This window comes from Mytilus edulis, chromosome 9 (assembly GCF_963676685.1).
Source record: "Mytilus edulis chromosome 9, xbMytEdul2.2, whole genome shotgun sequence".
Taxonomy (NCBI): Eukaryota; Metazoa; Mollusca; class Bivalvia; order Mytilida; family Mytilidae; genus Mytilus; species Mytilus edulis.
Genome location: NC_092352.1, coordinates 30,097,406 through 30,110,650, shown reverse-complemented (window position 1 = coordinate 30,110,650; position 13,245 = coordinate 30,097,406). Strand labels below are relative to the sequence as shown.

At 31.3% G+C, this 13,245-nt stretch overlaps 1 protein-coding gene across 1 annotated transcript in view; it reads left to right on the top strand.

Annotated features, from left to right (window-relative positions):
• Window positions 1–13,245, top strand: part of LOC139488050 (spermine oxidase-like) — a 39,783-nt gene extending 26,538 nt beyond the window's left edge. Inside the window, exon 4 of the mRNA XM_071273372.1 lies at window positions 12,101–13,245. Coding sequence (XP_071129473.1) covers window positions 12,101–13,226 — 1,126 coding nt within the window. The 3' untranslated portion in view covers window positions 13,227–13,245. The remainder of the gene's footprint in view (window positions 1–12,100) is intronic.

Here is a 13,245-nt window from a genome sequence, read left to right as displayed (position 1 = left end):
TAAAAAGTATCAGATAAAGACCGATTTATATGCATATCTATTCTATGTTTTATTGAAAGCCTCTACCCCTTGAGATGCAACATCTGACACCCCTAGTGACACTTCATATTTTGATGAAAAACTAGTTTTAAAATCAATTAATTTTAAGTAAGAAGCTGGTATTTGGTTAAATTCCATGATAGGAATTCAATTCTATATGAATAATACGGGAGGAAGTCGTTTAAAGTAGTTTTTATCCAGAAATTTGCATATGAAGCCTCAAAATCTGCAACACAGAAAACTAGGGAGAGGTGTTTGAGGAAACAGAGCACGAAAAAAGACTGATTATACTTGCAGGAAATAGATTATGTTTCAGATCATTCCGTGCAATTCATTTTATGGTACTAAGAATTCTAAAAAAAGAAATTTTGATACTTGAACTTACTTTGTTAGTTTTTCTCCGCTTCGAAATTGCCAGCCGACTCAAGCATAGCCGACACCCCGCATGTGGCGTTCTACACGGTGTTATAGGTCTTATTTGGTCATACAGCTCATTCAATTAAAAAATTATTCCAGTATTTATACATTGTTGATTTCAAATGTTTATGGTTTGGTCGGTCTTGATTACAGGCAGAAAAATGGTAGGGCGCACCAAGGTCTTAACGTGTTGTTTCATAATAAAGAACTGTTCTTCTACAATTACTACGCCCATTGAATACCCAACTCTAAGCACATAAGACTAATATATAAAATCAAACTAAAGTTCAAATTGAATACCCACAAGACAGTGCCATGTGCTGATTTTAATTGCACATTATGATACATAATATCATGTCGAAAAAATATAGTCAAGTAATTTATGATTACTACTGAAATGAAAACATTTCATATAACATTAAATAACTTCCTATAAGCAAGACAAAAAAAAATTAACTGAGAAACACGTCTAGTCGAGTCGGCCCTGTCGTGCTGAATGGCTATAGTATATCCCATGAAGCGCGGGAATACAAATAACGGTCTATGGGCAGACAACTAGAAGAAATTAATTTCAATCTAATTTAGTTCCTTCAAACGGTTGAATCCGAACCATTTAAAGTACATCTACTTGCAAACCATTCAAAACCGATTAACGGGACCACCATCTAAAAAAATATAATATTGCTAATTTTCTCTGAACTACAACAACTTATTGTCACAAAAATTTCTATGTTATCATCTTACAGATTAAAAGTATTCTCACTTTATCATATAGACTGGTTCATATAACAGCCGCCCAAATTTTTTATAAGTACAGAATTAGAATATTTATTATTCCAATCAAGGGCCCTTGATGGGCAGCATAACATGTACACATAAAACAATACATTAGTAACAGAAAAACATTTTTATAAACTAAAGTTCAGATAGATGTTATTATCTTCATGCTATAAAAATCATATACATTTTATTCCAAGCAGGATTAGAACCATAAAATCATTACAATTTTCATTGTTATTACATACATTAATTAACATTTCGTCTAACATCTAGACATGTAATAATGTACATGTATATTGATAATATTAAAGTACATGATTGCTACTACAGATGACCACTTCAAGAAACAATATTGATTTTTTTTATAAACCTCATAGTTGTATATGCATGCCAACTATTTGATACAAGGTTGATTAATTCACAGATTGATTGTTGCGATGAAACACAATACACATAATGCCAAGTATTGATTAAGGCGAATCCCCCCCCCCCCAAAAAAAAACAACCCAACGTTTGTGAAGTCAGAAGTTCCGGATAGGAAGGAAGTTTCTATTACATGAATTCGTGGCATCCGATACCCTAATGAAAATCCAGTACTTAGTCTTGTCCGGAGGCAAGTTGCCAAAAAAAAAAGAAAAAAAAAGAGACCGACTGTTTAAAACAAATGATTATATCATTAGTCATCTAAGTCATAGATTTTCCGTAACGATTAAAATCGTGAGAAAAATCCGAAAATCTTTCTTAATACATAGATGACGTCAATGTTATAAAACTGTTATGATATATTAAAATACAGTTTTTTATCGGTTAAAGCATAAGTCAGGCAGTTTCAAATTAAGTTGAAAAAAAGTCGATTTCGATCTGAGTTAAGATTGAAAAGTAAATGACCGGTCCTTCGGGATATAAAATCACTGTTTTTGTTTCCTAATCCAATATCTAAATATCTGTAGTATAAGTTAACAATTACTCGTACTCAGTATTTTTAATTGTGAATGTGAAATTTATATATGAAATATATGTACACTTATTTTCTTTTTATCATAGTATTGAATATAATAGAATGCATATACAGTTTTTCTTATAACCTCCATTTTGAAAAGATTCTTGTATAAAATGATACCTAACGCACAAACAAAGAACCTCATTTATTTGCCAATCAGGGTAACGAGCAGAAATAATGATAATTTATTTTATTAGGAAAATATTCTTATTTTACTTTTATTTATTAACCATCTATGTACATTATAGCCAGAAATGATTGTTTATTAAAAATTACATATTTTCTGTAATGGCCCTATTTTTCTGTAATGACCCTGTTTTTTCTGTAATGGCCCTGTTTTTGTGTAATGGCCCTGTTTTTTCTGTAATGGCCCTGTATTAATGCCCAGTTTGTCTGTATTAAGCCCAGTAAGGGTTTTTAATAAAGTTAATAAAATTAAGTTGTAAAGAGTATAATACCTTTTTGTATTTTATTTTTATTTAGTAACCAGCAACCAACATTAAAGAACCATATTCAGGGATCACTGTTCATCCTGTTTTTCAACACATAACTTCTTTAAACTTTATATCTTGGATATTTGGTATATTTAAAAGCTTTATCATGGTGAAGTACAAATATTTTTTTTCAAACTAAACTGTCATTAAAAGAGTAAGATCAAGTTGGCAGAAACACATACACTTTTGTTCAGTTGGTTAATAAATGTATTAAGAAATGGGTGTTTTTATAATGGCCCTTTTATGTGTCCTCAGTCAGTAATAATGGCCTCGGATGTCTGTAATGGACCTCGGCGTTGCCTTGGGCCATTACAGACTTCCTCGACCATTATTACAGACCTTGGACATATAACAGGGCCATTATAAAAACACCCATTCATTAATACTATAATAATAATGGTTAACAACGAACTGAATTAAACATTATATATGTTCTTAATGGAATCAACATTACCTCCCTTGAATTGTAATGGCAGCCTCCAGTGAGCGCCGGTAAAAATCTGAATTGCTTCGGAATTTGACGATTGTATCTAAAGTAATATAGTTATTTAATGAAATGAAGTAGTAATATAAATAACACTTATTTTAAACAATGGTTTTATGACCTATAATTAAATCTTGCAAGCATTAGCTGTAACTTACCTGAACGCGTACAAAAGAAAAAAACATGGCGGACATATATGTTGAATATCTGATCTCAAACAATGATATCACCTTAAATAGTGTTTATTGTGACTACCCTGTTACTTGTCTACCAACAAAATTTAATGCACCATCAGGACCCAAAGGCAAGCGTGCTCTTACTGAAGAAATTGATACACATTTGTATGATGAGGCAGCACAAATGATAGCATTTCGTATTCCTCACCCAAAGCTAGCACCTTGGATTAAAAGTCTATCGCTATTGTATTATGAACACTATGGTAAATCGTCTGATTATGTTGTGAGTTGGTTCGATGACCCTGAAAACTGGTCTACAAAGAATTCTGGAAATAAATCCATCTGTGTAGAAATATCAACAAAAGCAGATGTTGACTCTTTATTGTACAAAATCACCCTATTTGTAAACACAGGCTTAGTGCAAGTGCAAGGAAATCATAAAGATACTTTTGTAGATAAAGATTTCCCAGTCCTTGTTAAGCTGGTTAACATAATTTATATGGCAACTAATACAGACGAATCTGGGTCATGTAAAATAAACACAACCCAGAGTGGAAGTGCAACTGACTTAAGTGAACAAACAAATATTAAACAAATATCAACATTGATTGACAGTAATAATAACAAAGATTTAGCATCTCATAACGACACCGTTTCCAAAGACAAATCAGGTCAGGTGCATGAAACAAACGATATAAGTCAGTCAGATATGAATGTTGCACATTTTCAACCCGACCAGATGTTTAGTAGGATGGAGGCCAGCTTCACATTGGCGCTTGACAAAATTTGTACGCAGCAATCTGATTTATTCAATTCGAAATTTCAATTGATGGAGCATTATTACAATCAATCTATAGAAACAAACAACAACAATTTTAAAATGTTGCAAGATACTATCACTACCATACTTAAACCTACAAATGATAATGACAAACTCGCTGCTCGTATAGTCTCTCTTGAAAAAGAAAATATCATCTTAAAGTCATCTGTTAATGAATTTAAAAACACATCTGCCATTAATATTGAATGTTGGAAATCTAAAATTGAAACTCAAAAGTCCCAAATGGAGCTACAAAAAAATTCTCAGGACACGAGAATTAAAGACCTACAAAGTGACATTTCTGATCTACAAACTAAGTTAAACAATAAGATCAGTAAAATTGAAGAGATGGCTTCAGCTTATAATTCAGTATCTGAAAATTTGAAACATAAAGAAGATGAAGTACTTAGTTTAAAATTACATTTGAGTCAAGACAATACAAACGATTTTCAGGATGTGAAACTAAAACATCCTAAAACAAGAAATACTAAACATGTTGTTCTAATTGGTACATCCAATTAAGGGGATTGACCCAAATAAACTTCTGTCCAAATACTCTGCAGAAAAACATAAGTCATTCACATTAGAGCAAACTGATCATGTTATACAGGAGCTAGAAGTTACACCGGATATTTTAGTTTTGCATTCTTTATCAAATGCTGTTCGATCTACCCCAAATGAAAAGAGCATTGAATATCTACATACAATTATTGATAGTGCTAAAGAGAAATTTAATGATACCAAAATAGTAATTTCTCTCCTAACTCCAAGAGCCGACGAGGAATCCTTAAATAATAAGGCACAAATTTTGAGTTTAATGGCAAAAGAAGATCTCAGGAATGAACCAAATGTAGAGATATGCGACAACAGTAATATGGCATTTAAAGGCAGTGCTCTCCAAAAATATTTGGATCCTAAGGACAATTACCATCTTTCGTTAAATGGCACGAAAATGTTGGCATCTAACATTAAAGACACAATAGACCGGATTCTTGGCCTCCCCCCGAGAACTCCCAAGAAACGCAACGTTAACCAATACAATTATACACCGCCTAGAGTCCAACGTGACAATACAAATGATTTTGTGCCAGATGATGATTCACAACAGTATATGTACAACAGAGGCCGAGGCCAGAGATATAGAGGCGGAAGAGGGAACAATCATCAGTTTCGAGGCAATCGTGGTTATCACCGCAGGGGATATTAACATTTGAAGGCAAAGCAACTTTTTTGCGTTAATTTATGACAAATATAAACAAACATTTATATTAATATTGTATTGTATTATTAATTTGAATTTAGTTTTGAACTTAACATATCTGTTTGGGAATTTTTAATTTTTTTTGTGTGTTTATATTTCATATAACAAGGTTGATTTTATTTTTTTTCTCCCAAATTACTTGAATATTTTAGTACACATTTTAACAACACTATTTCTTAACATTAAATTGAAGTAATGAATAAGCACAAGAATATTCTATTATCTAATTTATCTTTTTGTGTTTGGAATGTTGGGGGCTTAATTTCTGAATCCTACAATAAATTACATGACCCCTCATTTCTAAAACAGATCATTCATTATGATATTATACTATTGACAGAAACACATTTGGGATATAACACCCGTATTAGTGTTGAGGGATACAATTTTTTCCCAGTTTGTAGAGTACAGTCCTCTAATTCAAGATTTTATGGGGGCCTTGGTATACTAATAAAGAATATTATCCGTCCAGGCATAAACATTTTGCAAAATACCAGTAAAGATTATCAGTGGATTAAACTGAATAAGAACTTTTTTAATCTAACAAATGATATATATCTGTGTCTAGCCTATATAATTCCAAGTATGTCAAGTTATTTACATCAGTCTGATGATGATGTATTAGATAGTATTGAAAGGGATATGACATGCACTTATAAACAGTTAGGAGATATTATATTATGTGGTGATTTGAATGCTCGGTCAGGATCAGAGCCAGACTTTATACAAAATGATGTTTATGATACTCATTTACCTATATATAATGATGATGATTGTGATACTATTCAAGATGTAAGACATAGTTATGATAGTAAGGTTGATGTTAGAGGTAGACAGTTATTAGATTTATGTATATCTACAAAAATGAGAATTTTAAATGGAAGAGTATTGGGAGATTTGTATGGTAAATTTACATGCCATAAACCCACAGGATCTAGTGTTGTAGATTATGTTATTGTTTCAGAGGCACTTTTACCTAAAATTTTATCTTTCAAAATATCAGATTTCATCCCAAATTTTTCAGATTGTCATTGTAAGTTGTCTTTTGGAATTTTAGCAACTTATTCTTCACATTTATCTATTAATAAATTTAAAATGAATGCATTTCCAGGTGGTTATAAGTGGACAAAATCATCAACAAGTCAATTTCAAGATGCACTTTGCCACCCTGTTTGCAAATCTCTTTTAAATAATTTCATGAATCATGAATATGAAAATGAAGATTCAGAGAGAGCAGTTCCTGATTTTTTAAACATAATAAATGTTGCTGCTACAAAGGCAAATATTTTTCGCCATAAATCATCTAAAAAAGAAAACCTAATTGTAAATGGTTTGATTCTGATTTAGTTGTAAAGAGGAAAATTCTAGTATCTAAAGGAGAATTGTTGTCAAAATTTCCGTATGATCCTATTGTCAGAGGTTCATATTATAAATGCTACAGAGAGTATAATAAATTGCGTAAATATAAAATGCGCACATTTAAACAGTCCATCCTCAATAGCCTTGACAATTTAAGAGATTCTGATCCAAAACAATACTGGAAACTTATTAATTCTTTAAAGGAGTCTACAGATGATAGTAAAGGAAAGTCAGTAGAACCAGAAGTCTGGTTTAATAATTGTTCAGATTTGAATAAATCTCCTTCAATTAGTGAGACAAGAATTAAAGAAATTAACTCTAAAATAGAAAATATGGAAAAAAATAAAACTTTTTGTGAATTAGATTATAGATTCTCTACTAAAGAAATCTTTGAATCAATTTCTAAACTCAAAAGTGGTAAAGCCTCAGGTCTGGATGGTATACCTAACGAAATGCTAAAGGCAGGAAGTTTAGTTCTAAATCCTTTAATTCAGAAACTGTTTAATCATGTTTTTTCATCTGGTATTTATCCAATGCAATGGTCATCAGTCTATTTATCTGCTGTTTTTAAGTCTGGTGATCCAAGTAAACCAGATAATTATCGTGGCATTGCCATTAACTCTTGTGTTGGTAAATTGTTTAACTCTGTTTTGAATAACAGACTAGATAAATTTTTGGTAAAATAATCAGTGATTAATCCATGTCAAATTGGATTTTCAAAAAAATGTAGACCATCTGATCATGTTTTTGTTTTAAAAACCATTATCGATAAATATATAAGTAAAAAGGGGGGTAAACTATTTGCCTGTTTTGTAGATTTTAAACAGGCTTTTGATAAAGTGATCCAAGAGGGTATCAGATATAAGCTTTTAACAAACAATATTACTGGAAAGTTTTATTCTATCATTAAAGATATGTATAATAAAAGTGACCTCTGTGTTAAAATTGATAATGAAATGACTCCATGTTTTAAATCATTTATAGGGGTTAGACAAGGTGATGTTTTAAGCCCAAATATTTTTAAAATATTTATCAATGATCTACCTGACAAGTTTTTATCTTGTCCTGATCCAGTAAATATTAATAACCGTAGAGTAGATTGTCTTATGTATGCTGATGATGTAGTCATTTTTTCAGAAACACAGGAAGGCTTGCAAAAGAGAATTAATATGTTACATGAATATTGTTTAGAATGGTGTTTTAATGTAAATTTAAAAAAGACAAAAAGTATAATTTTTAACAAGCCAGGAAAATTTTTAAAATGCTGTTTACATTTTGGAGGTAAAGAGATTGAAAGTGCAAAATTATATAGATATCTTGGAATCACATTTACTTCCAGTGGTATATTTAAGCAGTGTAAAGATGAATTATACAACAAATCTTTAAAAGCTTGTTTTAAGCTACAGAGATGCTTGTCATCATCTAACCCTAGTATTGCCACTTTTTTACATCTTTATGATCATACAATTAAACCCATACTATTATATGGCAGTGAAATATGGGGAATGTTTAGAACGGATTCAGCTGCTTGTAAAAAAGATAATGATTATATATTAGAAAAAGTCTTTGGTCAGGATTCTTCTGAAAAAGCTCATACCAAATTTATGAAATATATTCTTGGTGTAAACAGAAAGTCAAGTAATATTGCTGTAATGTCAGAGCTTGGTAGATTTCCTATGTATTTTACTATAATTTTATCAATGTTAAAATATTGTCATAGACTGGAACATTTGAAAGAAGGATTACTATTTGATGCATTTATATGTTGTAAACAGTTACATAGCTCTAATGTAAATACATGGTATTCTAGTATAGATTATATTCAGAGAGAGATTGAATTACCAAATTTTGACCAATCAATTGGTTCTTTATGTCAGTATGTTAAAAATAAACTATGTAAAAGTTAATTCACATTTTGGAATAAACTTAAGTATCAAACAATTAACTCCCAAAAAGGGAAGCTTGGTACTTATTTTTCTATAAAAAATGTTTTAAAAAAGAAAAATATTTAGAATTGCAGGACTTCAAAAAAAGACAGTCAATTTGTAAATTAAGAATAAGTGCTCACTCTTTAAAAATTGAGACAGACAGATATTCAAAAAAGCATATAGAAAGATCTCAGCGTCTTTGTTCTAATTGCTCACTTGGTAAAGTTGAAGATGAGCTTCATTTCTTATTTGAATGCCCTCTTTATGATATTCAAAGGGACGATTTTTTTAAAGACATTTCTAACAATTGTTGTAATTTTATAAATTTAAATAAATCTTCTAAATTTTTATGGCTCTTGACCCAAGAAAATGTTACTCTTATGGAAAAACTGGGCTGTTATATTTGTGACTGTTTTGAATTAAGGAGATCAGGTATGAACACTGACACTAAGTCAAGTAAATAATTTGAGAATAAATACATATACATGTATAATGTAATTTTATTATTCTTTTATTGAGAATATATACAATGTATGTGGTTTTTAGCTTGATTCTGACCAATGCTTATATTCCAAATATATATGTATATGCCTCTATTGTTGTTGTTACCAATTATGTAAATCAATTGTATTTGATTTTATGCCCTTTATGGGCCTTGTAATTTGGGAAATAAAAATATTCTATTCTATTCTATAAAAGTAAAATAAATTAAAAAAAATGGTTAAACAGAGTATACACTGTGAAACATGATAATGGTAGTTTTCATATATTTGATTAATGTCTAATATCAAAGTAAATGAGATTCGTAATTTGTAATATTTAAAAATAAATGGGTCATATAAGTATGACCCATTGTGTGTTACTCTGGACCATTGACTAGACTGCACACCTCTATGTATTATCATTATTTATTAAATTGAAATAACGTAAATGCGTATATAATCATATATATCTATTGCTCAATACAATGATAACCTAATTCAATATTTTATTTCTGTTTTCATTTAAAACACCCAATTATGGGTAAATGCCAATAGCAGTCCATCACGTGTTTCTAACAAACACGTCATAGGGTCAAATCGACACTAAAGCTATGGGAGTCATATGCATAAATAGTTGTGGGTTCATCAAAAGTAAAATGGTCTATTTAACGTTCACTGAAACCTTTAAGTCTAAGCATATCGACTTGATTTTGAATAGAATTTTTCATTGAAATCATATCCATACAGAAACATTGGTATGCTATACTTTAAATTAAGTGTCTGACAGAACACCAAAACCTGTACCAACCAAGTTCTAGATATATATCCAAGGATACCGATTTTATACAGTGCGGACTTCGCAGTACGTCTGTTAGGAATATTTTTCGTTAATTAACACAGCACCCCAACTGCAATAACCACATACATGTAAAGATATTAATATGTTTGTAGGTGTCTAAAATGTTTAAAGGTCTAAATTGTTCCAAGTTTAAAATAAGTTTTGAATAAATTAAAACAGAAATATTCAAAGAAATGTAACAAACACAGAATTTCTCCAAATAGCAAAACACTTTAAATAAGACATATTAGGCAACCATAGTTTGAGATGTGTGTCTACTCTATAATCCTTGCCTTGGAGTATGACGTATCTAAACACTTTGTCTGACGTTTAACAGACCTTTGAATTTATTTATGCTGATATTGGAAATTTGTCGTGATCTATACACCGGGGGACATTGTAGATACCCTTCTGCAAAACAAACTTTTTACTCTATCAACTCACTCTGCTTGTTTCAAAAACGTGAATTTATTTTAATAATTATATTAATAATTTGTTTCCATCTGATATTATTATTCGACTCTGATAATGGTCCAAATTGGTCCATTTGGTCGTTGTGTGTAAAAGAATGAACAAAAAACTTCGGTAAATACCAACAAAGTAAATGATACCTTTGCACCATAATGTCAAATCCGTACTGAATGATTGGTTAAGAAATTAACTAAATGCTAGAGATTTTAAAAAGTTTCTCTGTAAAAGATAATTAGCATATGTCAAAGAGACAGCAAAGCAACAACAAATGTTCACTTTACAAAATACGTTCTCCAACTAGGACCATCGCAAATTCTAAATTCGAAAAAAATTGGGACCCTTTACTGTAACAATATAAAGAAAACAAATAATGCTATGAAACATCACCAAGCCCTAAACTCCATTAAGAAAAGCCGTTTTGGAGCAAGGGGAAAGGCAGTTTCTTTATTTCACAAGAAAGGATTGATGGTAAATCATCTGAAATCTGCTCTGGTGTGACTGTCTTCGAAATTGCTCCTTTACAATATAATAAAGGTATATAAATCTGCGGTAAGATTGATAAGGACGAAAAGACGATTATATGAGTCAACGAGTCCCGATGAGTTCTATCGGAGGTATATACTGCTGAAGGTACTACAATTTACAAGTTTATAGAATAAATAAATAATCAGAATTTTTATAATGTTTGTTTAATTGAAATGTGAAGGGTTATTAACCTTTAAAAGGAAATATTTCGGTTATCAAATTTAGATAGATTGTAAAGTTTTTCTTCGTCACATAATTAGACTCATGTTTACTTTGATGTGACTGTTTTATACAAGATCTCTTCTTTACAATATCAGTGTATAGAAAAGGCAGAATTACAATGTATTTCTCTAAGATTGATGAATATTATTCGCAGGTCGATTATGAGTTCAGTCGGGAACATCTTACATTTTCTAGTTGTACATATCTATTTTAAAGACGTATACATGTCTATCCACTTTTTCGTTATTATCATTTGTTTAGCTCACCTGTCCCACAGGTCATGTGATCTAATGCAAATACTTCGCGTCCGTCGTCATCCTCGTAAATTTTTTCTATGATCTCCTCCTATGAAACTGTTGATTGAATTTCAACCGAACTTGATGTGAATGATCCGTATGTTATCTAGTGTAAAGTTTTGTGTTAATTTAATAGAATTAGGGGTAAAAAGCAGTTAATGATTTACAACAAATGGATGTTTTAAACGACCTTGACTGGCTATACAGCCCTTTCACGGTCGGTTACGGTTGTTCAGGGGTATACCGCCATCTTGAATTATACAATTACAGTAAATAATAGGTAAAAATAATTTAGTTCTATGCACATAAAGTATCAATTTTAAATTCTTGATTTATTTAACTTCACCTACGATCACCTAAGTACATCCATAATATACAATTAACAGAAAAGTATTTATTGATGAAAGATCCACACCAAAAATTCCAGGTGAACTAATCAGGCTCTTAGAATCCTCTTGTTTTAAGAATTATTGATTTTACTAAATATATCTTACTCTTTCTTATTTAGCGAGAAAGAAAAGACGTTAACTGAAAGGAGTACCGAAATAGACAAACTCACCGTGAAAAAGGCTTGGAAAATAATTGAAAAAATCGAAGACGAACTTGAGGACGGGATCAGGTTTAAAAAAGATTTAAATTGTCAAGACTACATAGAAAAACGTTTTACAGAGGAAATAGACAAAAGAAAGTTAAACGACGAAAAGAAAACACATATGCTGATGTTTTGCAAAATAATGAGCGGCTACTTAGGTTTATACGTAGGAGATGATTTGAAATTAGCTTCAGCAAATTGTTACGAGATGGGAGGTGAATATGACGATGATAATGACGTCATTCTGTCACATGGATACTCTCTTGTGTTAAAGGCTTTAAAAGAAGATCTAACAGATAGTAGTCTAAAATTTAAGAGGAATGTTGTAAGCATTCAATGGAAAAGCGAACAATCGACGGTTAAAGTCATCTGTGAAACAGAAGACAAAACCGTTGAAGAATACTTAGCAGACCATGTGATTGTCACATGTTCACTTGGACATTTGAAGCAATTTCACGACAATCTGTTCCATCCATCTTTGCCACAGAAGAAAATTAAGGCAATAGCAAAAATGGGATTTGGCAGTGTCGGAAAAATATTCCTTTATTATGAATTTCCATTTTGGCGCAAAGAAGAAAGTGGTATTGTACTTGCATGGGACAGCTCAGATGATGATGCATGGTATAAATCAATATTCAAATTTAGCACAATACCGACATGTGAAAATGTACTATTAGCTTGGATACATGGCAAAGCTTCAAAACATATGGAAACACTTTCTCTGAATGAAGTTGCACGTACTTGTACAGATATCCTACGAAAGTTCTGGAAAAAAAAAGAAATTCCGGAGCCATCATTAACCCAAACGTCTTCCTGGAGTAGGGACCCCTCTTTTCTCGGAGCATATAGTTATTTCGCAGTCGATTCCCATAAATCATGTATATCAGATATTGCTGAACCGTTGTTTGTAGCAGATAAACCCATTGTGTGTTTCGCCGGAGAAGCAACTGACTCAATATGGTTTTCGTACGCACATGGGGCAAGATCCTCTGGAATTCGAGAGGCTAATCGAATACTCAAAATTAACAGCACTTCGAAATAAATAATTATATCCGGATCGA